This window comes from Artibeus jamaicensis, unplaced genomic scaffold, assembly GCF_021234435.1.
Source record: "Artibeus jamaicensis isolate MK-2021 breed Jamaican fruit bat unplaced genomic scaffold, CSHL_Jam_final contig_851, whole genome shotgun sequence".
Taxonomy (NCBI): domain Eukaryota; kingdom Metazoa; phylum Chordata; class Mammalia; order Chiroptera; family Phyllostomidae; genus Artibeus; species Artibeus jamaicensis.
In genome coordinates, this window is record NW_026521986.1 from 16,130,942 (window position 1) to 16,156,852 (window position 25,911).

At 51.2% G+C, this 25,911-nt stretch overlaps 1 protein-coding gene across 3 annotated transcripts in view; it reads left to right on the forward strand.

Moving 5' to 3' along the window:
- ADCK1 (aarF domain containing kinase 1) overlaps window positions 1-25,911 on the forward strand; it is a 111,991-nt gene that overhangs the window by 55,954 nt on the left and 30,126 nt on the right. For 2 of the 3 annotated variants that reach the window (XM_037145271.2, XM_053673286.1), the window contains exons 5-6: window positions 14,567-14,725; window positions 24,898-25,056. In XM_037145271.2, coding sequence (XP_037001166.2) covers window positions 14,567-14,725; window positions 24,898-25,056 — 318 coding nt within the window. The remainder of the gene's footprint in view (window positions 1-14,566; window positions 14,726-24,897; window positions 25,057-25,911) is intronic. The other variant, XM_053673287.1, reaches the window with a different exon arrangement.

The following is a 25,911-nucleotide window of genomic DNA, read 5'->3' on the forward strand; positions in this document are numbered from 1 at the left end:
GAGGATCAGACCTGCAACTTGAATGAGCTAAGGCCAAAGGGCAGATGTAGTGTGTCATGTAACCGAAGTTTAGGAAGGGTTGGGGTAGAGTCGGTTTTGGGGGGCTCTTCCACGATTCCTCTTTGTCTCTTCTCCCTGCAGCTCAGCTCCATTCACAGGTCCATCCTCCACAGCTGCCATTGGCGGCTCTCAGCCTCACCTCTTCCCAGCTTTGCCCCTAGGAGGGCCCTCCCCTCCCCAGTTTCACTTTATGGAATTCCAGATAAGGACTCTGACCCAATGAACATAAGTTAGACATTGTACTGGGTTGAACAGTGTCCCCCTCGCTCCTCCCCCGGTTCATGCCTGCCCAGACCCTGAGAGTGTGAACTAAGATTTTAGAAGATGACACGAAGTAACTTAAGATGAGTTTACACTGGATTAGGGCGAATCCTAAATCCAGTGAATGGTGTCCTTCACGTAATGATACGTGTGGTGATAGAAACAGGTTAGAGTGATACAGCAACGGACCAAGGAACCGCAAAGGTTGCTGGCAGCCCCGAGGAACTAGGAAGAGGCAAGGAGGGCTTCTCCCCCGGAGCCTGCAGAGGAGGAGCAGGCCTGCCACACCTGGATGCCAGACTTCAGCTGCCAGAACTGCGAGACGATACATTTCTGCTGTTTCCAGCCCCCCCAGCGTGTGGTAATTTGTTATGGTAGCCCTGGAAAACAAATACAGAGGTCTGTTCTCAGGCCGATGGAACAAGATGTGACCCTTCTCCTGTAAACGCCAAGGTTGGAGTTGGACTGGGATAGGAAGCAGCAAGGCAGGAAAAGCCATCACGACAGGTAAAGCGGAGACACCATGCACAGTCATGTCAGTGGGTGGTGTGCTACGGTGTCTGTTTACTTGCTACTTGCCGTGTAGTACGTACTGGCTGGATGTTTTATACGTATTGTTTCTAACTCTGATAATAATTCTGCAGGGTTGGTAGATTTTACCATTCCAGTTTTCCAAAGGAGGAAGCAGAGGCCCCGAGAGGTTCAGTAGCAGCCGAAGTCATGTAGGTAAAAGAAGCAGAACCACTCCTGAGCACGGTTGCCTAAGTCCCACCCCTCCCGCTCAGCAGCTGCTCACCCTGAGCTGGGCTTGTTCCTGGAGGGTAGCAGCTTGGCTGTCAGAGGTGGCCTTGGTGCAGGCTTTAGGGCGTCACCACAGGCTGAAGGTCTGGGTAGTGTTAAGTCAAATCAGCTAATAGTATGTGTTTGTATGTGTGTATGTGCATGCATACTTGTGTGTGTGTGCCTGTGTACAAGCCCTGTGACTGAAGGGGAGACATTTTGGGCAGAGTCAGCCAACAGTGCGGGATGGATGGAGGGGCCAAGACAGGAGCCTCTTCCTGTCATCCACATGTGGAGAATGGAGCCTTTTTAGCTGTGTCCGGACCTGAGGCGGGGCCAATTGTTTTCCCTTCCCCATCCCTCTGGAGCTCAGAGTAAGTGTCCCATGAGTCACGAGGCCACAAACCCAAGGACAAATGTCACAGCCACTGTTCTTGAAGGAGCTGCCCTGACAGCTGACCCCACACACTCTGGGACTGCCAGAGAGGCAGCAGGTCCCCCTCTTCTTGAACAGAACTCATGGCCTGCCTTCCCCTCCCCAGGGAGAACAGAAGGAGTGTCCTGTAGGCTGCTCAGGGTTGGGCTGGTGGCATCGGCAGGCTGGATGTGACCTCAGTGGTTCTCATGCCTCCTTCCTGTCTCCTGGTGAGGCCTGGAGTAGAAGTGATGGCTTGAAGGAGCCCCAGGTGCTGCCCCGTCTCACAGTGAATGTGACTGCCAACCTTGACCCAGTGTTCACAGTGTGAGAAGTGACGGCTCCAAGACAAGGGCCCTGGTGAAGGTGGTTTTGTGGGAGGTTCAAGTGTTGCCAGTGCAGGGGGTGGAGATGTGGTCCAGGGAAGAGAAGGCAGCTGGTGACCGTGGCCTTAAAACCAGCTTCCACGCTGGGCAGACAAAGATGAATCCTGAGGGGAGACAGGGATATGCATTGTCTCCCCTAACCCTCCAGCTGCCCAAGGCCGGAGAGGTTGAGTCACGTGTCTGAGGTCACACAGAGTACGAGGCAGAGTCAGAAACACAAGGCAGGCTGAGTCCAGAACCCACGCTCCTGACCCGTGTTCTGCTGCTCTCTGAAAGCGGCTCTGTGCGCTTCACAGAGTCGCCCAGGCTTGCGGGTTAGGCCTCTCCCTGCGTTCCCAGTGGCAGGCGGGCCAGGCAGGTGGAGAACCCCAGCAGGTCAAGGAACTGATTGTTTATTAAGTGTTCTCTGTCCCTACGATGTGTTAGATGTTTTCAAACACAAGGTCTCATTTAAGACTCACAACAGCTCGGGGAGGTAGGTGTCCCTTTTCCCCATGTTTCCCAGACACGGAGGCTGAGATTCAGAGATGCTAAGTAACTCATTCAGGATCACACAGCGGGAGGGCGCCTCAGCTGGGAACTGAACCTGAGTATTGTCTGACCACAGCGGGAGCCGTGCTTCAATTACAGAGGGGAGGGCCTGGGTTCAAGGCCACGGTGATGGGTCTGTGAGGCCTAATCTGCCTCCGGAGGCCGTGTTCTTTCCTCTGACATCACACCAGTCTGCCCTCTCCCCTTCAGTCCGACACCTGTGCTGCCTGCGAGCCAGTTAGATGGTGGTGGTGGGGGGGAGCTCTTCTTCTTCATCTCCCCTCTGGAGAAGGTGCTGCCCCTCTGTGCTCATAGGCTAGGGCTGGGGACGAGGGTGAGGGTGATCTGCTGTCCCATGTAGCGTTTCAGAGCCGCACCCTTCTCCAGGGAGGAGCCCCCTCGCCTCCTGCTGCCCTCTGCTCGCTGTCTACCTGATGCAGCCGAGGGAGGCAAGCCCTCCACGTCTGCCTGATTTATGTTCATCGTTGAAACAATAATGTTTAATCTGGAAAGGGCTAATCAATTTTTTATGCTGATTATGAATAGGCCAGCTGTGCCTGCTTCTTTATTCATGGAGCTTCGGGAACAAGCCAGCATCCCAGGCCAGACTCCCTCGGTGATTTCCACCGTGGGAGGCCCCGCGTCAGGACTGCTCCTCAGTGGCCTTGCCTGCGCCACTTTGGAGGTGACTCGGTGTGGGTACACATGTGTCAGCATGCATTTGTCATCGGGGGGCAAGCTGATGCCAGGTGGAGAACCAGATTTCAGTGTATGTGTGCCCTTGTGTGCGTAGAGGGTGGTTGGGATGGGCTGGGGCACAGTGCGGGGGGTGCAGGATAATGGTTAGAGCTACAGGATCACAGAGTTAGGAAGTGCTCCCACACCCTCCTGTTACAGGTGGGGAATTAAGACCCCGAAGAGGCAGAGGTAGGACTCGCACCCTAGTCCTCGTCCTCGGAGGGCAGGACTCCTTCCACAGTCATGCGAATGGGCGGAGAGAGTCAGAGGAAGGTACTGTGTGTACTCCTGACAAGATCGGACACCTCTGAGGAGCTTGTGTTTTAGGTACAGACATAACTCAAAGGAGATCAAGACGAGATGAGGGCAAGTGTTCAGGTGGGGGCCACAGCTCTCAGGAGCGTCCACGTGGGGCTGCACAGAGGGAATGAGTGCACAGAGGGAGCAGGTGAGGCCGGAGCAGGGTTCGAGGGCCGGGAATGGGAGAAGCAGCTGCGAGGCCTGGAGAGGGCACTTTGGGTGGAGAGCCTGCGCTGACAAGTGGGGGCAGGGCTGAGGATGACGTTGTTGGCATGGGGGAGCTCTCTGAACCTTGAGGGAGACTGTAGGGGCTGGTGGCTCCTGGGCCTGGAGCTGGAAGCAAGGAGCTTTGGGCCCAGGTCAGGGCAGGTGCCCGGCTGGTTGCACAGCTTGGCTGTCCCACAGGCAGGGGCTTCTGCATGTTTGCAATGTCCGCCGCCTTTCTCCCCCGGGACTTCACTGATCATTTGTTCATTCATTTGCTGACTCAGCACATGTTTACTGAGCTTCTTTTGTGCAGGCCCTAGGGGTTATGTGGGTGAGCAAGATGCCGTCACTGGGATTGGCAGATGTGCCACAAGGGATCCGAGCAATGAGAACCTAATGACACTCGTGGTAAGGGCCATAAGGGGAAAGTATAGGGTGCTAAGTCTGGGGTGGCCCGGTGGCCTTTCTGAGGAACTGGTTCCGCGGAGACCAGGGATGGTAGTTGGAGGAAGGGAGGGTTGGACGGAGAGAATGAAGAATGCGGAGGCTCTGGGTGGGAGAGAGCGTGGGTTTGTCCAGGGGCAGAAAGGGAGTGCTGGTGGCTGGGCAGAGAGACATAGAGAGAGGAGGCCGGAGGGGCGCGCTGGGCCTGTGCAGGAGATTCCGGGTCGGCACCACTTGTGGGCGCCGTGCAGAGAGTGACACACCCAGGCTGCAGTGGCTTCTACGCGCAGGTGGGACCAGGAGACCAATTAGGCTTTGTGGTGGCTCGGACGAAGAGTGGAGGGAGCATTTTGGACAGTCAGGGGTGAATTAAGTGGGGTGGGGCTGAGGGAGAGGGAGATGTGATGATCAACTCCCAGGGTTCTGGCCTGAACAGTGGGGGACAGCCTCAGAAATGACCACAGCATGAAGGGGGCAGTGGGGGCAAGTGTGTCAGCAGGTCATCCCGCTAGCAGTTGGGGGAAGATTTTTTTTACAGGGTTGGGATTCGCAGTCTTCCCCTCTTTCCTCAGAGTAGGAGGGATGGGTTGGAGGTCAGAGAAGGCTGGTGAGTCCTTTGTGGGGCGGAATAGTCTGCGGTTCTGCACTGAAAGGCTGGACCCCATTGGGTTTCTGGTTTCCAGATATTAAAAAAATGTCATCAGCACCCTGATCTTATTAAGAGCACTAGGAGTGTGTGTGTGTGTGTGTGTGTGTGTGTGTGTGTCTCCATGTCCCTGTATGTGGCTTTGGAGCAGGAGAGCCTGCCACTTTAACAGCTGTAGCAGCTCCTGCAAATCACCTGTGTCATCACTACTGTGGTGAGGGGTCTCTGGTGGCCCCACTGCCCTCCTTGTCTTTGCCGTGCGGAGTGAGGACGGTGGTGCTGTGTGAGGTTTAAGAGGAAATGGGGCTCCTGCGGAGGAGACACTGGGGAAGATGTCATTACAGCCAGTAGCTACTAGGAACTGGCCTGCGGGCTGGGAAGGAATCATACATTACAGGCAGCCTGGGGAGGAAAAGACGTCTCCCCCAGGGCCGGAGACGGGGACTGGTGCTGAGTCGTCACCTGGCACAGCAGAACCGGGAGCCGTGAGGTGCCCTCCTGGTGCCACATCGTGGGGTTCACCCTTGTCCTGTGTTCCCCACACTGCATGTGCACCCCCTCGACTTGGTCTTCGGCTTTCTGGTGTCACCACTGCCCTGGGAAATACAGCAGATGGATAAAAATGAACACGTGCTAAGAGGGGTTACACGAGTGCTCTGTCAGCATCAGGGGTCCGCAAACTTTCTCTGTCAAGGGCTGTGTTAGGTTCCTATTGCTGCTGTAACAAATTGCCACAAACTTAGTGGCTCAAAACAATATACATTTGTTATCTTACCATTCTGTGGGTCCGAAATACGGAAATTCAGGTGTTGGCTGAATTCGTACCTTTTTTCCCCCAGTACCATTTAGTCCCCTTACACAACACCCCGGCTGTTGCACGAGGACAGTTAGCACACTGTTGTCCATGCCCATGAGTTCTTTCGCCTTGCGGCGTTCCTCGAAGAGGCTGTAGGGAGAATCTCCTTCCTTGCCTTTTCTAGCTTCTGGAGGCTGCCTGAGTTCCTTAGCTGGTGACCCCGTCCTTCACCGTCAAAGCCAGCAGTGTGATCTTTAAATCTTTCTCTCTCTCCCCGGCTCTGTCTCATCCTTTGACCTCGGCTTCCTTTTTTTGTATCTCTGCTCTGACCTTCCTGCCTCCCTTTTATAAGGACCCTTGTGAAATATTGGGCCCCCGTGCTAATCAGGATACTCTTTCCATTTCAAGAGCCTTAACTTAATCACCCCTTTGGGGTTAAGGACATGGACATGTTTGGGGGTGGCACTTTCCTGCCTAGCATAAGGCCAGACAGTCGATATTTTAGGTTTTGCAGACCACACACACTGTCACAATGGCTAAGCTCTGGCGTTGCAGAACAGGGTGAGAGCAGGATAGACAGCGTGTGCTGAATGAGCACGCTATGTCCTGATAAAACTTCCCTCATGCACATGGGGGTAATTTCCTGTAATTTTCACATGCCACAGAATACTGTTCCTCCGATTTTTTCCAAACACTTAAAAACGTGAAAAAGCGTCCTTAGCTCATGGGTTATACAAAAAACAGGCAGTGGGCCGGATTTGGCCCACAGGCTGCAGAGCGCTGCCCCCCTGCTCTAAATGAATAATTTCCTTTAACATTTGCAATGCCCCTACCAAGCCGGTGTTATCACTCCCATTCTGCAGAAGGTCCGTGAAGCGGGGTAGTTTGCCGTACGGCAACACGTCGGCAGAAGGGGCTGCCGCCGTGAGGGCTGGTGTGTTCCACTGCTGCTCCCCTTTGCTGGGTCAAGCGAAACCTAGTAGTGTGTGTGCTTCTCCCCAATGTGGTCATTGTCTTCCTGGGAGACTCAGGAAATCTGGGTTTACCTCCTTTAAAAATCCCTGGGCCCTGCTGTTATCACGTGCAAAGCAAATCTGGAAAACTTCCTACTGAGGGAGACGTGTACAGGTGTTCTGGGAAGATCGCAAGGGCTTGGGCACCTGAGCTCTCTGTTTGGGGCTCTGAGGCACGGAAACCTAGCTGAGGCCCGTCTGCTGTGTGGCTGTTGGCCACCCCCTGGGAGCTGAGGGAGTCTGTCCTGATGGCAAATGCTGCCACCGTAAGCAAAGGAGGCTCTGTTTTCCCTCTTTCTATGGTTTTGGGCATAGGGACATTTGAAGGTTGTTGGAAAAAGGCCTTTGGGGTCTTGCAAAGGTGAGGTCATCAGGTTTGTGAGTTCCTGGGGCTTGCTGGAAATGCACGTGAGCCCCTGTGGCTGGGCTTTCTCCCTGTAGGTGGAGCAATAGATGCAGGAACCCTCCCCCTGGGTGGGGGGCACCTGGGGAGCCCAGGCCGTCCTGGAACCTGGGTCGGGGCTTGCTGGCCATCTTCTCTCTGGCTCTCTCCTGTCGCCCTTTCATTCCTTTCATTTATGGTTCACATGAGTGGCTTCCTCTGCCTGGATGGCTCGTCCTTCATTTCTTCAGCTAGATAGCTGGCTCCCTGGCCTTCAGATCTTGGTTCTTTGACACCTCCTCCGGGGAGCCCTTCCTAACCAGGTTTAATCCTTCGAACACAGGCCCTTAATGGTACCAGCTACCTCTCCCCTCGTAGTATTTTACCAGAGATGGCCATATTATGTTTATTTGTGCTTACTTGATTAATTCCTGTGTCCCCACTGGACTTCAAATTCCAGTAGTGACTCCAGAGGCCAGAGGCTGTACCCGATTTGGACTCACTCCCCACCAGGTCCCCAGTGGACTAGCACAGTGCCCTCGCATATTAGTAACTCAATTAACATTTGACAGATGAGTAAACAAGTGACCTTTAGCAAATATGTTCCTCATGCTAAAATGGGGCAGTGATGTCTCCTCTACCTAACCTCAAGAGAAAGTTGAGAATTATGTGAGAGCACTTTGAGGGCCACAAACATGCATATGTAAGGAGTTATCCATGGTGGGACATTCAGTCCTACAGAGCAGAGGTATCCTGACATCTCTTACACCAGCCCATGCTCAAGTTCAAAGGAGAGGCGGTGTATCTTCACGTGAGCTGATGTGCAGTGGAGGGTATAGACCTCAGCCTGCCCGAGTCTCAGGTCTGAGTCCTGGCACCACCTGTCTCTCGGCCCTCTGATGGGGTACAAGCACTTGGCCCCTCGGCACCTCACGCCTCCCAGGACGGCCCATCCCCTCTGCACTCAGACCCCCTGCCCAGGGGCTGTCTGCCTGGGTGGCTCCGGCTGTGGAGGTCCCTGGCTTCGCACTGCACTGTCTAGGATCTCTGGTTGCTTCTACCCCAGAGATCTCTGTCACAGGCAGAGACACAGGCAGCGTCACCCTGTGAGGCTGTACAAGTTATTAAGATGAGAAACGTTGAAAGGTTAGATTTATGACAGCCAACAGTGGATTATGAAGAATAATTTATCAAATGTCAGCGCCTGCAGCCTACAATTTACAGAAGGTTTGCTTAAGCTGAGGAGATCTGATTGGACTGCCCCCTCCCCCATCTGTAATGAATGACAGATCTAATGGATGGCTTCCCAGGCTGGCCAGCCACACTGGGTGTTTATCTGCTTTTTTATTAATCATTATTATCACAACATTTCCACAGAGTTCCTCCTCCCACAGCTCTCGAAGTGCCCAGTACCAGGGGGGCTCCTTTGGTCAGCTTGGAGGAACTGTAGCCACTTCTGGGGAGTGTTTTAACTCTGCTGGAGCATCTGGAAGGCCCAAAGTCCCCTCACCAATAAGAGGTTAAGGAAAAATGAAACTCACCTCCATTCGATCATTAGGAAATTGCACTTACTGCATGTCAGGTGCCTTGGATGCAGTGCTGAACAAAAATAGAAGTCTGTATGGTCTAAAAGGGAGGAGGGAGAGTAAGCAAGTTCAAACCAAGGCAAACGTGCAGCTGTGGACTTGCTCTTGAGGAGGGTACATGAACTCTGGGAATGTACACTGGGGGGCTTCCTTGAGGAGGTGACCATTGAGCCGTGACTTGAAGGATGAGTTACCTGAATGAGGAGGAGGGAGAAGAGTCTTCTGGACACAGGGGACAGCATGTGCAAAGGCCCTGCAGTAGGCAGGGAGGGAGTGTGCTGGTGGCGGACGAGGCTGGGAGAGCTGGAGTCAGTGAAGGGGCGAGGTGGGGCAGGAGTTGTAGGCAGGGTCAGAGCCTGTGGGTCGTGATAAGGATTTTGGTGCCCGGGAAGCCGGTGAAGTGGTTTGAGCAGAGAGAAGGCATGTGGTTAGCTTATGTCTGGAACACTCACCTGTGTGTGGAGGTTGGCTTAGAGGAGAGGGGAGTGCAAGTGGGCGGGTCAGTTAGGAGGCTGTTACTGTCTCTGGGTGGCTCCTATTCACTGAGGATGAAACTGCCGAAAGCCTGGAACTGCTGACCCCGTCCAGTGTCCTTTTCATTGACCACGCTGCCCCCTTCCTGGAGGCATCAGATGGAGCACTGACGGCTGCTAATTACGAGGGTCTCCTATAGGCTGTACTCCGATACATTATGTGTGTTGTTTCATGAAACAGAATACTGTACTTGAAAAAGAGTTAAATTTTAAAAATTCCAAAAAAAAAACCCCAACTCTGTGAGGGGGCTACTGAAATTCCCATTCTACAGAGGAGAAAACTGAGGTACAGAGGGATTGTATACTGCCCGAGCTGGGGCACCCAGGGAGCCAGAATTTGAGCCTGGGTGTTTGACTGGGGGCTTGTGTCTGAATCACTCTGTTCTAATGGTCTCAGGTTCTGCTGCTGGCCCCTCCCTCCCTCCCTCCCTCCCTCCCTCCCTCCCTCCCTCCCTCCCTCCCTCCCTCCCTCCCTCCCAGATTGGCAGTAGTAGCACCTGAAAGCTCTGCAGAACAAACAGTTTGACCTCTCCGAACCTCAGAGAGAACACAGACTCCATGGAAGACAGGGTCTGAGTGTTCTCAAGCTGTTACTGTCATTATTATTTTTACTGTACTAAATTGCTGAGAGTGGGAAGCTGGGGGCAGGATACTCCCACATCGAGGCAGGGCAGCTGTGGCGTGGGGAGAGGGAGAGACACTTGATGACTGTCCCCTCCCCAGGCCCCCCAGGGTCATACTGGAGGGTTGGGTGCAGCAACCTGGGCAGGAGTCACTGTCTCCAGCAGGCCTGCTGAAATGCAGGTGTGTTTTACAGAGGCTGCTACCTTCTGCCAGACCGAGGTCTGCTTGTGGTCAGGGACTGCGTCTGTTTTGTTGGCCCAAGTACTAGCATGATTTCTGCCATGTGGTATTTTTCTAGGCTGCAGTAAGTACAGGGTGGAGCAAAAGTAGGCTTACAGTTGTTTGTGTGGAAAATAATATGATTAATACATAAATAAACTCTGTTTTATGTACTTACAACTATGAACATGCTTCCCCCACCCTGTGTCTGTCGGCTGGCTGAAGCCGAGGAATGGCAAATTGGTTTTGCTTCCTATGTTCACAATGGTCACTCAATAGTGGCTGCTGAGAGCTCTGCGTTGATAGGGATTCTGGGGTGCCATCTGGGCCCAGCTGAAAGGAATGCTGGGATTGGGAGGTCTGGCACAGGTGTGTTTGGGGTGTATGAATTAGCTGTTGCTGCATAACAAAGTACCCCAGAACTTAGCATCTTCTAACAACAAACATTTGGTCTCTTAGTTTGTGTGGGTCAAGGTCCAGGTCAGAGTCTCTCCTGAGGGGGCAGTGAGGCCATCCGCCGTCCGCTGGGGCTGCGCCACCCGGAGGCCTGTGTGGGGTAGGAGTGCAGCTGCCAAGGTGGCTCACTGTTGGCAGGTGGCCTGGGCTCTGAGCTCCCCATGGGCTGCCCGAGTGCCATCCTGGCACGGCAGCTTGCTTCCCATGGAGCCAGTGATCTGAGAGACATCACAGTGACATTGCAGAAGTCACACAGGACCCTTCCTCCAGCCACGGTTTGTCAGGAGGGGCACTAAGTCCAGCTCACATGCAAGCAGCAGGAAGCCGGCTCCACCTTGCACAAGTAGGAGTATTTAAACATTTAGGAACATCCTCTAAAACCGGCACAAGGGGAGCAAGCGTGCATGTGCCACCCGTTTGCTGTCACTGTCAGGTGTGACGGTGGAAAGTACAGGAATGACTTCCTGTCTCCTTATTTTGGGCAGAGTATGGACCCTGGCCAGTGTTTTCTGCTCTTAAACACACACACACCCCCTGAAAAAACCAGACCATAGAAAGCTAGAGAAACTTTTTTCCTGATTATGTTTCCTTTTTTAGACAAAGACATCGATATATTTGAATCATGGGCCGACAGTAATTAAAAAGCACATAACTAGTCATTTTAAAATGCAGTTGTTTTACTTAATTGATTTTGCCACCAGACCCAGAGGAAAACAAAAAGGACTGGGGGAGAGAAAGCCTTAGAAGGGGAGACAGGTTGCTGCGAGCGGCTGGAGGCAGCCGAGGGCCCGGCTTGAATCTAATTGCTGCTCTTGCTGCAGTTTATTTCTGCTAATGGTTTTCCCCCGGAAGGGCTGGGGGATCAGGCCTCATCGGAGGGGGGTGTCGTTTGTTTCAGCCACATGGGGGGTGTAATTCTGCTTTCAGGACAGGGTCTATTTTTCCTTACTATCTATCAGCTTAAAGTACTTCCACTGAACACTTTGAATCAAGGTTCCATTTAGAGATACTTTATTCATATTTAATTACAGGCTGTAGCACCCATCTTTAATTACCTTTTTTATAAGCCAGCAAGGAACATCCACTAACAATCAATTACTGTGCGTGTGTGTGTGTGTGTGTGTGTGTCTGTAAGCACAGGAGGGTATGGGCGTGTGACTTGCTCCCTGATAGAGAGGGGAGGTGGTAGGCAGGCCAGGGTGGGGTGGGGTACCTGCCTGACAGGCTCCCTGTGCAGAATGAGTGGTACACCCTCATCTCCCATGCTTCTCCTTACTTCCACTGGTCAGGTTGGGAATTTGGACAAGTGTTCAGAGCTGGGCTTTTTTCAGGGTGCTGAGTTGGCTTGGGTGCCTCCATTTCCTGGTGGGAGCAGGCAATTATGGGATGCCCCCATCTTATCCCCTGGGGATGTGGCAGACCAGGCTTCATCTAAGCTAGAGATTGGGATGCTTGCCTCGGCCCTTTCCTTTCTTCACCTCCCCTTGGTGTGCTGTTGGCAGCTATTTTTGTCACACAGCCCTAGTGATTCCATGTCACTTTTTGGTTGCAGTGACTCTATAGTGTCCCTGCAGTGACACTGATTTGAAGACTGGTTGTGCTTCTCAGAGAATGAGCCAGTGTTCCCAGGGAGTGAGGTCAGATCACTCCCAAGTGCTTTTGCAGTGGGGAGGCAGGCATTCTAACTGTCTGGGAGGTGAGGGTCCTAGTCCAGAGCTCTTGGCACTCCTTCAGGAGCTACCAGAGGGTTTCCAAAGGTACTGAATGTTGATCTCATTATGCAGTGATCAGAACATTGCTAAGTAATACCTCCCCTCAGTTCCTGGATTCCTGTCCTAGCAAGAGAGTGGAGAGAGGATGGCACTCATACTTACTGAGCCTCTTGTGGATTCTGGGCACCATGCCTGTGTTTCTTTAATTTATCCCAGCTGGGGTGAGAACATACCATATCAGTCAGAGCCCCTTCAGTTGTATGTGACAGAAAAGAATTCAAACTGCCTTAAGCAAGAAACAAAAACAAAAACAAAAAGCAAAAACAACAAAAAATGGAATTATATGGTGGGCATTCAGGCATGGCTAGATCAAGGGGCTCAACCATTGTGATCAGGATTTACTTATCTCTCTGTCTCTTGGCTTTGCTTTCCTCTTTGTTTCTTCTATGTGACCCCTGGTATCTCTAGGCTTCAAGTTCAATTTTAGTAGAAAGAATCCCTTCTCCTACAGTTCAAACAAAAGGAAAACAATTGAATTCAATTGGACCAGCTGGATCATATGCCTATCTCAGAACCAATCAGTGTGACCCAGGGTATTTAGGGTTCTGATTGGCTAAGTCTGGGTCTCACACCCACCCTGGAGTAACCGGTGGACTCAACCTAGGTAAACCCCACACATGACATGTGCTTTTACATTTGAGGCCTTTGGATTAGCAGAGTGTGAGAGCAGGAAGGTCCAGCCATTCAAAAGGAAAAAAGTTCATCCAGATCTTCTCTAATGAACAGAATAATAGATTCATTCCTTCAACAAATCTTTGTTACTGACTCATTCTAGCCCTATTCTAGGTGCAGGGAATTCAAAGCAAACAAAACAGACAAAACTTCCTGCCCACTGAGAGCTGATATTCTAATGATATGTATGTGGATGGTGGCCTTTGCATTCTCTTACTCCAAGGTCCAGGATAAAAGGTCTTGTGCAGAGAGACCCAGGGTTTTGGGGTGGATGATGGGGGAAGAATATGGCTCTCATGGGGCCTGAACTCATAAAGGAGGGAAAGAGATGGGTGCATGGTTGGGGAAGAAGGGATCAGTAGGCACTGGGAGGGGTACAGATAAAAACCCAATGAGGAAGAGGGGGACAGGGAAGCCAGTCTGTACCCATCTTTCATGACAGTGAAGTGTAGGCCCCTCCCAAGTTGCCTGGACCTTTGGCTTCTGCAGGATGTTGATAAATGGGATAGAGTTTAGTGAAAGCTAAAAAAAATGGTGACAGGGCTAGAGGGAGTGATTTATGAGACAAGATTAGCAAAGTGACAGTGCAGCCTAGCAAATGGGGAGGGGACGGTGGCTGCAGGTCACATGACTTTGCAAGTCCACCGAGAGGAGAGTGCCTGAGGGGCTGGGTATCTGCTGCTGAAGGGGACAAAGGGGGGCAGGGGACACAGACTGAAGAGGCCTCGGCCTATGAGCTGGGGGCTCTGTGAGGCGGAGGGGAGGCGTGCGCCTGCACACTCACATCTGCACAGGTGTGTGCGCGAACGTCTGGGCTCTGCAGACTTGGGAGGCTATCCAGGGACTTCACGAAATGGAGAGGACGAGAATTGCAGCCTTGGTCAGTCTTGCGGAAGCCTTTTGGGGGCCTCCTTCCCATCTGGTAGAATGTTTATATCTGGACCACGTAGGTGTGAACACTCAAGCCAGAAAGACTTTCCTTCAGGAAAATCAGTATGACATTTCTGAGAGGGAAGGAGGGAAGGCAGAAGGGGAGAGAAGATGGAAGAATAAAAGTATGTGTTCCACTTTGTAGAGGAAGTGAGGCACAGAAGGGACAGGAGATCTACCCCCGGCTGCCTGTGGGTGGCACTGCAGGCGAGGACCGAGGACAAGGCTTGGACCCGCAGGCCTGGGATGGAGTCTCTGCAGGGTGGCTGGGGTGAGAATGGGCTCGGGGACCCCTGTCAAGGCTGCTGCTCAGGCCGGAACAAGAGGTGGTTGTGGTGTCTGTGGCCTCCCACCAGGGTCCCTTGAGCTCTCCAGGTTGGTGGAGTTGGAAATCTTCCATCTGACCCCTGTCTTGGTTTGCCCTGGGTTCTGGAAACTTTTGATTACATCCATAGGTGAGATCCTTGGAGACACAGTGGTGGGTAATTAAACGGGAGGATTATGAGCAGTTCTAAATGTTCTAGATAGCACTTTCTTTGGCCTTAAGTTGGAGGTGCTCAGAACACCTTTGCACATGTATGAGAACATACCCTCCACACCTGTTTTCCGACTCTCTCCATGTGCTTGGTGTGAATCTTTGTGGCAGAAAAGGGCCCAGGCGAGGAGCTGGGCTGGCATGCAACTGACAGAGCAGAAAATCTGTTGTGGGGGCATCAGGTGGCATCGGCCCTGGCCCTGGCCCTGGCTCATCCTCCTGGCCCCTCTCACTGAATCGAGTCCTCTTAATAGCTCCATCCTCTCTCTACTCTTGACAGATCCATGATTTGTTTGTGAGCTTTGACGAAACCCCTCTGGGGGCTGCCTCCCTGGCGCAGGTCCATAAGGCGGTGCTGCATGACGGCCGGACGGTAGCCGTGAAGGTCCAGCACCCGAAGGTACAGGCGCAGAGCTCAAAGGACATTCTCCTGATGGAGGTGAGGACCTGCCCCTTCACCACCCTGCATTTTCATTCTGTGTTTCCCTGCAATCCAGGCGGCGCCAGTGAAACTGGTTCAAGGCCGATGGGTAGATGTGTCCCTCTGAGCAGCCCAGTGGGATAGAGGAGCTTATGACAATGCTGCGACCATGAGACCCTATGGCCTGGTTGGTCCATTCTTGGTCTGTTCCTGGGAACTGCATTGGATGGTCCCAGAACACACCGAACAGCACTGGGGCCAAGGGGACCTCGGGAGAATGTTGTAGAAATGAGACAAACCAAAGGTGATTTCCTCAGGGGTAGAAAAGTTACCTTGTGGTCTGTGAAATTATAACAAAAGAGAGCATGTGGCCAGCCAAGGGATACAAAAATGACAAGTAGATCACAAAGAAATATTTTTGCAGATTTCATGTGCGCCTGTCAGATATGCTTTGAACGCACAAACATGCATGCGTAGAAATGGCCCTGGACAAGCTCTAGTGGAGACTGTGTCTCTCCACTAGAGCTTGGACGTTTCGAGGTCTGTGCCCAGAGCAAGGGAGAGGGGCTGACCAGCCACGGCTTGGGCAGTGGCCAGCACCCTCCATGAGAGGTCAGCGGTACATTTACGCTGCCAGCATGTCCGTCTCCTTCCTTTTCTCTTTGCCTTTTCTTTGCTTCCTTTCCTTGTTTTGGACTCTTAGCTTATTCTGTGAATTCTGCCTAAACTTAACACCCTCACCGAACGTCTCTTCTGCATCAGGTGAATGAGCAACATCTTCATCCCCAGGGAATTCCTCCTGTAGTGAAGCAGCAGGTCTCTACGCAGACAGCCATAGTGTGGGGACAGGAGCCCTGTCCAGGATGGTGGCGGGGAGGGGGGGGGGTCTGTAAAGTGCCGGGAGCACTGCACCTGGACTGATGGGGGTATCAAAGGGGCATCACCAGGGAGCCCATGAGACAGCTCGTCAGGGGAAGGACGGCCCAGCCTGTGCGAAGGCCCCTGGTCTTAGAGGAAGAGGTTGGAGAACTTTCACTGGTTCAGATGGTATGAGCTGGAATGGTAGCAGGGGGCGTGCTGGGAAGGTAGGCAGGACAGAACATGGAGGGCCTTGTATTCCAGGCTCGGGCGTGGAGAGGTATATGTAATAAATACGTATTTACTATGGAACTGAGCTGATCTGATTTCCTTTTGTGTCGGTGAGGATGGTATGATAAGATGTGCATTAAAAATAAAAGTCTGTTAGCTGCCCAGAGGGTGTATCTGAAGGAAGAAAGACTGTAGCTAGGGAGACTAATTGAGGGGCTGCTACAGTGCTTCGAGAGAGAAATAATGATGTGAACCAAAGCAGTGGAATGGGGCTGGAGGAGAGGGGCGGGTTCAAGGGTTCAGTATTGTCTGGACTGTGCGACCAGCTTTACGAGGGGTGGGGGCAAATACTGGTATGAATGAGAAGGAGGAGACTAAAATAATCCGTGGGTTTCTGGCTTAAAAGTTTGGATTCCTTTAACCATATGTGTCAGTCTGAGTCCAGCTGGGAAGAAAGAAACTGCTCTGAGTATTTCAGAGGGAATTTGAAAGAGAAAATGGGGCTCACAGGGGACAGAATTGCTGGGAGACCCAGCGGATTGTGAGACAATCCTCAACAGTAGGGAGCCACCCTCAAAGTGCAGGGGCAAAGAACAGGCGGATTTTGGAGCCCAGGAGCTGGGGCCCCTGGTGGAAGCTGGGCCCGTGGTGAACTGGCCTGATGGGAGATGTCACTGTTGTCACCTGGAAGTTGGCCACAGATGCTGTTCGAGGTAACAGGTTTCCACCTTTTCCTATCTCCAGTGTTACAGCAATGTAGCCCATTGGCCAAACCTAGTGGGCAGCCAGATGGCAAGGGAGCCTGAGAAATGTAGTTTTTTTAAATGAGAGTAATGGGGTTGGAATGGATTTCACTTTCAGAGCCAAGTGAAATGGTGGTTGAACAACAATGTTGGGTGAGAGTGCTGTCAAGAGTTTTGGATTGGGAAAGTTCTGTCAGCCTGCAGATTTAGGACTCATCAACAAGGAAACTCATGGGAGGTGAACCTGGGCAAGTAATTGAGATCACGTAGAAAAGTTGAGATTATGTAGAGTGAAAAAAAGAGGCGAGGAAAGAACTTGGAGGAGTGTCATCCTCTGGGGAATGCGCCCAGGAGGGCGGGGCAGTGAACCCAGGGTAGAGCAGAGAGCACTGTTACCGAGGGCTGAGTCAGGGAACCACTCAGGATGTAGTGGCTTAGAACTACAGTCCTGTGTGTTTTACTCATGGATCTGTGATTGGCAGGGCTCGTAGAGACGCTTGTCTGTTTTGTGCAGTGCTGGCTGGGTGGCTTGACTGGACCTGGAGAACCCACGTTGGGGTGGCTCCCTCACATGGCTGGCCAGTGGGGGCCGGGAGCTCAGCTGGGGCTGCGGGCTGGCCTTGGATTGCCTCCCTGTCAGCCGCTCCATAACGCTGTGGCCTTCCTCACAGCATGGTGGCCAGGTTCTCAGAGCACGTGTCCTAAGAGAATGAGGTGGAAAGTACGTCACAGGTTCATGGCCGCGCCTTGGCGGTCATGTAGGTTACTCCCCCATTTCTCCTTTGGAGAGAGCAGGAGTCACACAGGCCCTTTTGGTTAAAGACCCTACTTCTTGGGCAGGGTGCATGAGGTTCTAGAAGAGCATTAGAGTGGGAGATATTGTTGCAGCTGTTTAGGAGAGTACAGTCTGCCAGAACTACTCAATGTTGTCAAAGGGGAGAGAAAATGGGTAAAGTTCTTAAAAGCCTGTTTTGGATTTGGTCATGTAGATTTCTTGGGAAGAGCAGGCGAGTGAGTGAGGGGGGTGAGGTAGGGCTGCGCCCCAGGGAGTGGAGACAGTTGACACGGACCGCTCTTCAAGTTCATCTCTCTATGGTGAGGGTGCTTGAGGGCAGACGTTGGAGCAGAGCACAGGGGGAGGTCAGGTAGCTGGTGGGGACAGCAGCAGCAGGGTGAGGGCATTGGACGTTCCGGAGAGGAAGGAACTGATAGACCTGGTCCATGAGGAGACTCAGGGATTGGGCTCCAGGGACGCAGGTGGAAACGTCAGCCTTGGTCAGCCTTTGTTTTGAGACTGGAGGAAAGTGGTGAGGCTGGGCGAAGGCGAGTGTGGGGGGCCGAGGGGGACAGGGTGGGGAAGTGGGCAGCTGTATTGTACCAGCCTGATAGCCTCTATTTTTTCCTTTGAAGTAGGAGGCAAGACCATCTGTTGAGAAAGAGGATGTATGAGGTGGCTTTGGAGGCTCTAGTGGGGGCGAAGGTTTGGAACAGCTGCTGGGTACATTGGAAGAGGGAGCAGGGTGGCTGAGTGGCCCTGGGAAGCCACCTGGAAACCTGAGTTTTCTGGAGGACCTGTGTCTATGGAATGGCCATCGCTGGGAGTGACCTGGGGTCTCGGAGGACCCCTGGGTGTCCTGAGACCCAGCAGCCACTCCTGCCTCAGGAGGGAACCTGTCTCTGGCCAGCAGTGTTGTGAGGACCCTCTTGGGTGGGAGGACAGCTGACACCCGTTTTCTCTGCTCAGAGCCTCACTGGCTCCCTAAGTAACGGTGACTGTAAGGTCAATGGCAATAATAGCAGTAATAAAGATTTGGCATCTTCTGGAGATAAGCATCGGATGCTTTGCTTGGGAAGTACAGCCTAAGGCCGTGTGCAGAATACAAAGTGGCTCCTTCATGGTGGCTGAGGCAGAGCCGGGGCTGGGAGCCGTCGTGTGACGGCTCAGGGACCTGCACTTGCAGCCTTCAGGGGAGAAGCTGGAAGCCAGGCCTGAGGTCAGCACCTCTGTGGACCATCAGCATTAGCAACAGCACCAGATGGCCCTGCCTTCTCTCCAAGCTGTGTCTCTGGTGGGAGAGATTCTACCTGGGTCGCCGTGCTCTGCTGTAAAGCTAGCAAGAGCCTGACTGGAAGACTCATTTTATTTTGTATTTGAAATGAGTATTTTTTCCCCCGAGTCCAGACCTAAAATGATGCCTTGGTTTTTAGGAGTGACAACCCCAGAATGGTGCTCAGGGATGCTTGGCAGGAGATGAACAGTTTCTAGGGAGTGTTAGGGCTACCTCAGCCACTGGAAACTTGCAGACAGGGGCTGGCAAGGCCAGTATTCTGCATAGCCTTCAGGTGCTTCCAGGTGTTGTGTGCCCTCATCCTTCTCTCCTACTGCCCACAACTGTTCATCTATCCTCTCCAACCCTGGGATTGATCACAGTGTGGTCTTGAGAGGAGGGCTCTCTGATCAAAGTAATTCAGACTAAGGAGAGAGTGACTAATAGGCTTAACCTCTGGATATGTGCAGTTTTAAGAAGTGAGCTTATAAATCCAAAGGCATATCTGTTGTCGGGTCTTATGGGAGTGAGACTTTTGGGAGTGAGGAGGTGGGGACTACTGTTGTAGCAGGTAGGGTGTTGTTGGCCACAGGTATCTGGAAATCCAACTAAACGTGGGGCAAATAACACTAACCTATGTTATCTCACATTTCAAGACTTCTGGCAATGCTGTCAACTTCTTCAGTGTTGACTAGTCCAGCACTTCAATATGCTTTTAAGGACCTCGGTTCCTTTTGTCTCCTGCTCTGCCATCCTGACATGTCCTTCCGAGGCAGTGTCCCTCGTGGTCCCAAGAGAGCTGCAGCTGTTTCTGCTCTCATGAGTAGATGACTTCTAGATGCCAAAAAGGTCCTGTCCCCCCCCCCATATCTCTTATCAGAAAGGAGCCCCTCAGTAGCATTACCTTCATTTTTCATTGGCCAGAAGTAGGCCACGTGCCCAAGCCTAAATCAGTCTTGGCAAGAGAAACGAGACCACTCTGACTGGCTCGTTGGCCAATCGTGATTCACCTTCTCAGGCTAAGGCCTGCCTTCCTTGAAGGACATGAAAGATGCAACATATTTGAGGTTCTGTTAGCCAGGAAGGTGGGGGAAATGGCTTTTGTGTTGGCACTTAATAGCATGTGCCACCCCAGTGTTCTGTGTCTGTTGTGAACCTGGCCCTCCCCTTGGGGGATGCAGGGGCCAGTCTCAGTTGAACAGTGGTGGAGAGACCAAGGCCAAATCTCAGGAAGTGGTGTTTGATGAACCGATGATGTTGGTGACTTTGCACAACAGAGAAAGGCATAGCCAAGGGTGTTTTCAGCTTTGTCATTATCACCTGATATTGTCCCTTTAATAGCTGGGGCACCTCTACTTGTAGATGCACGGCCAAGGACTTTTATTGATTTGAGTGGCTGTCCAGAGCCAGACTAATTGGGCCCAGAGATTGGAACAATGATTCAGCAGGAAGGGGTGAACTGACAAGGCAGAGTCCGTCCATCTGCTGGCAGGTGGGCTTTGCAGTGGTTCCTGCTGGCCCACAGCTGCAGGGAGCTCAGCCGACAGGACCCCACAGTCATCCTCACTGTTTGAGAGCAGGGTAGGACATGGATGACTGGGGAGCTGGTGATAAGATCATAACCCCGAGGTCCCCAGTGGTGACACCACCCTGCGCCACTCTCTGTTATCTCTCCAGCTTTTGAGTTTGGTGCTGAACACCCCCTTACCCAACACCCCATAAAGAATCTAGCTCATGGCTGGGTACCCTGTCCTCCATGTCCCACCTGTCGCCAAGGTGTGCTGCAGTGTTGGGCTGGGACTCTGTTCTGAGCACCAGACGCTGGTCCACCATTTGATGTCACCTGGCCCATCCCAGGGCCTCTAAAAACGAAGACCTGTGACCGTCCTGTTCTGACCTATTTGAACATTTCATTGTGTGCTGTCTGCCATCTTGTTTCTTTCCTGAGTGTGTTGACTGGACAATGGGTGGCTAGGTAGCGTTTGTGTTTGGCACAGAATCCAACGGTTGATTTTAGTTTTTAAGATCTATATTTTAAAAAACTCAGCACTGTAGGCAACCTCATGGAAGCTTCTCTTCCCCCTGTAATTCTGTTTTCCGAACAGTGTGCACTTCAATAACTTATCAGACAAGATAAAGCCACGAATGGCAAGTTATTTACATTGTTCTGAATTGATTTTCAATCCTTGTCGAACATCCATTTTTATAGTATGGATCTGTGTAGGTATTCTATTTAGTGTGCTGTTTTCCATAGAACATTATTTCTTTCATAGTACGTGATAACTCAATAACAGGAACTCGCCTTTCAGTTGCATTTTTACAGATTTTACAGATTACCAAGCTCTCCTTCTGCCTTATCTCAGGCTTCCTACTGTAGCGTCCTGTATTGTGTTGCATGAGACAGGGCTACATAAAGGAGGGAGAATAAAAAAAACAAAAGAAGCCTGGGTCCAAGTCCTGCATTTGAAACAACAAGCTGTGTGACCTTGAGAAGTGCCTTCACCCCCTGGAACCAGTTTCCTTCCCTATAAAATGGGCAAGAAGAGCATGAAATGAGAGCTCATTTATAAAGCACCTTGTAGCACAGTGCCTGGCATGTCGTAGGTACTAAATAATGGTCATTCTCATTTTTTGCTATTATTAAATAGCAATCATGTTTTTATGTGTCTCTTAATTTTCCCGTTAGATTTCTGTATGACTCATGATTGATTTTTCCTTCTGTGAGCCAACGACCCACTAGGAAAATAATTTCATTATTCTACCTTGAAGGAAGGATTAATTGTTGAGCATACCTTGATTGATTCATAAGGTTCCAGATCAAGTAGAAAATTCTCAGGCATTCCAAAACTACAGGTCTCCAAAATTCGGAGATAATCCCTTTTCCCACTAAAAGCTCAGAAGCAGGAAAACTGAATCCATTGGAATAACACCCCTGTGAACATCTCATTGTCTCTGGGGAGAGGACAGATCCTTTGAAATGTCATTTGTCCATTCATTTGTTCATTCACTCGCTTATTCCCATGAACATTCAGCAAACATCTGCTGAGTATTGACTGTGTGCTAGGCAATGCAGAAAATACTGGCTGTTGGAAGTATTTTATGGAGAAGATACATTTCAGAAGAAAAATCAAAAAGTCAAATTGATAACAGCACCTGTTTTATTTTAGTTGATTGCATTCTGTTTGTCAAACAAACAACCCCCCAAAACAACAACCTTAAGTAAATCTACTAAGGCAGGTTCTTAAGAAGGGAATTGAATGAAAGCAGAAGGTGAAACTGAATTTTATTTTATTTTCCTCAGCCAAGAAAAGCCTAAAATGGCAGCAGCCCAAACCATTTTAGACTTGGACCAGACAGTGCCTAACGGACCCCTCCCTGCAACTCCCTTGAAGTCCAAGGGATTGGTAAGCCCTCTGCATTATATGAAAAATTATGTGAGCATGTACATTTTCTGGGCTTCGTAGCTGGCACCAAATTTTCAAATTGGCAACTTCCTGTAACAGGGATGGTGCCCTCCTAGAGAGCCAAGAACCACGGACTTCCATTTAAACTGACCTTCACTGTAAAGAAACCAAGGAAGTAACTCACTCTCCACCCGCAGAACGCTTTAAGAGACAAGTTTTATGAGTACGGTACAGTTTTTTGTGGGGTTATGAATTATTTTACTAATTAGTTATTAGCAGTTAATATCAGTCAATAAAATCTTTGACTGCTTTTATGATTAAGGACATTAGGTATTAATAATAACTAATAGTACTAGTAATAACTCTATAATTGATGAGTAACAGAAAAATCTTTAAAGTACCGATCAGTGCTGTTTGGATATTAATGATAATTAAAAGCTTCACAAATAACAGTGACAATACTGTGAATGAGGAGGATTTATTGTTTAGCCAGAAGCCTCTTCCCCAGGTACAGGCCCCAGGAGGTTGCAAGTGACTTCCTGTGTGTACCCACTGCTGGCCCAGGGTCATGACCCTAGGAGGTAATCCGTAAGTATTGGTCAAACAAATGACTCAGCCTCATTGTGGCCCCCTTCCCTTGTCTCTACTGGGCGAGAACCACTGGAATTTAGGCTGGAGCTGAAGTCAGAAGAGATTTCTTGCAACTCAGAGCTCAGAGGGGAATTCAGGTACCTATGATGACGTGTTTACCCCTGGCCCTGGCCCGGGCAGGGGCTCCTGTTTCCTGTGCACCAGCTCCGCCTCCCCTTTGGCGGCAGCTAAGGGCCCTCTGAGGGCATCGTGACAAGATGCGATGGCTGGAGGACACTGCACCTGGGTGTCTGGGTCTGACACCTGCAGTCTGGGCCTGGCTGTTGTCATCTCCGCCTTCTAGTTTCCTGTGACACAAACAGAAACAAAACGTAAACCAAATTGATTATCATAAGGTCACAGGTGTAGCCTGTGAAAGACTAGACAAGACTTAAAAGAAATTAGACTGCAGCCAAATGAAATGAAAAAGAGTTTTGAGAGAAATTGAATACAATAACCCTGTGTGATGATTATTTTAGAACGGTGTCTGGTGCATAGCCTAGGACTGGTGTTTGGAAACAAAACCCTACGTGCTTTTGTAGTTAATGGCTCTGCTTTGGCTTTCTTTCTTTTGTACCACTTGTGCCTAACTCAGTGTTGGGCATCATATTACAGAGCAGGGCGAAAAGAAGTGGGAGCCACGGTACCTGGGGGGGGCCCAGTACATCCTCCTGGATAGACTGGGTGGGGTCTTGGTCTGCTAGGCCTGCTGTAATGAAATGCCACTGACTAAGTGGCTTAAACTGCGACATTTATTTCTCATGGTTCTGGAGGCTGGAAGTCCAAGATGAAGGTGTCAGCCCATTCAATTCCTGGGGTGGACTTTCTTCCCAGCTGGTAGACAGCTGCCTTCTCTCGGGTGTCCTTATGTGGCAGAGAGAGAGCGAGCTTTCTTCTCTCTCCACTTATAAGAACACTGATCCCTTCACAGGGGCCCACCTTCATGGCTGTACCTAAAACTAGTTAGCCTCCCATAAGCCCCACGTCCTAACATCGTCACACTGGGGTTCGGGCTTCCAGATATGAATTTGGGGATGGGGGGACACAAGCACTTGGTCCATAACAGTTGGGGAAGGTACCCATGGGCCCCTGGGTCCTTAGTTCTTGCTCTTGTCCTTCTGCTCTAGCCAGGGTGAAGACGGGTATTCTCAGAGAACTGGACGATAATCTGCACCAAGAGCGACTGGGAGGACTGGTTGGTGGTCTCCCCAGGAGGGCTTATCGGAGAGCAGGAGAGTTGCCCACTGTGCTTCCCTCCTGGAATGCTGGAACCTCTCCCACGGCCCTGGTGTCAGCCTCACACACCCACTAGAGAGCCCTTGTTGGTGAACTTGTGAGGCCGTCTCAGATCCACAGCCCCGGTGGGGAGGTAGCCTCAGAGCCGAATCCCTGCCCGCAGAGGGGCCGGGGCGTGCTCTGCCGATGTCGCTGGACTCTGGTTCTCTGCCAGTGACATTTAATTTCACATCATTAAACTGACAACTGAAATGCCAGATAAGTCTTCCAAAACCCGCCTTTTCATCCCGACCTCACTCAAGAATCCCCAGAAGGGGCCAAATTGCCAACATTCTGAGCTTTTCATCCACATGGTCAAATGCCTTATCTCTTACTTCTTTTGTATCACTTAATCTTGTTTTCTTATTCCAATTTAATTTTTAACACAAAATAGTTTAGATGTACCAATAAAGTATAGAAAGTAACATAAGTGCCGAGGTACCCACCAGTCAGCCTCGGAAACGATCAAAACCGCAGTCCGGTGTGGCAGCTCCAGCCCTCGGTGAACAGCACCTCGAGCGCAGATCTGGGGGCAGCAGAGGCAGCAGTTCGGCAACGTGCTGAAGAGTCAGGGTCTGGGTGCTGGGTGGGCTCAAGTGGAATTCTATTTCTGCTTCCTTGATGGGCCAGTTCAGAAACATCTGAAAACCTCACAGAGCCTCGGCTTCCTCATCTGTGAAATGGGGAGATGACAGAGTGTGTGCTGTGTACCTCCCAGTGCAGGGAAGATGAAGTGGAGTAGCTCAGTAAAGTGCTGAGCCAGTGCTGGCCAGGCGGGGAGCACTCAGCAAGTGCTAGTTGTGGTGACTGATGGTGGCTGGTGGCTTTTTATCATCTTGGATTTGGACTACTTCTGATGGGCCCCAGGGGAGCAGTTTCCCCACTCACCCTTGTTCCAGGGGAGATCTGGGGAGTCGTCAACGTTTAGACCCAGGCAGGAGGGCAGGATGTTTTGGTGTGGGTGCTATGAGCTGACCGATGGGGTGCTTGGTGGATTTCAGATGCTCCTTCTGGCTGTCAAGCAGCTGTTTCCAGAGTTTGAGTTCATGTGGCTGGTGGATGAAGCCAAGAAGAACCTGCCTTTGGAGCTGGATTTCCTCAACGAAGGGAGGAATGCAGAGAAAGTGGCCCAAATGCTCAAGCAGTTCGACTTCCTAAAGGTAGGAGGGGGCAGGGCAATGGGGGCTTGGTGGGAGAGTGCAGGGCAGGGCTGATCCCAGCCTCGAGTATCCCCCTTTGCAGGATGTGAATGGGGGCATCTTCCTGAATGGTGCACATTGAAGCCCTGGAAGGCAACATTACGGGGAAATACCAAATGTAATTGTTGCCCTGTCAGTCAATCAAACATGTTTATTGAATGATCTACAGTTTCAAGACACTGAGTGCAACCCAGAGGCCTGCAAGCTATAGTCTCTGCCTCCATGAAACATGGGGAGATGGTGGTGGTGATGGTGGTGATGGTGATAGTGAGTGATACTGTACTCTGGCGCTGTTCCTACACTTTATGTATATTACAGCAGCTCATTTTCTATATAGCCGGTTCTCCCAAAACAAATGTATGTGTTCTTAGAAATATCCACAGTATGCGAAGTCACTCAACAGAAACCACAAGGATCACAGGGAAAACAAGTTATGCTTAAAACACCCAGAACATCACGAGTGACACAGAAAATAAAACAAGATAGGAATCTGATAAAAGTGGTAGCATAGTTTTACATGTTAAATAGAAATACATGAGACACCAGGACACGTGGCACTTCACCCTGACGTTGGCTTGTGAAGTGGGCATCAGAAGAGGAGCCACTTGCTGTGAAGTGGTGGAAGGAGGGCCGCCTGCAACTGGACAGCAAGTTGTGACACCAGGTATGAGCGGGGGTGACCCACATCACACAGGGAGGTGTCTGAGAGATGCGTGTTGTGTTTTCCTGGGCAGTGTGGCTCAGTTGGGTGCAGCTTTCTGTGTTTGCGTGGCATTTCTTGTGGGTGGTGGCACACATTAGCAAATGCAAAATTTG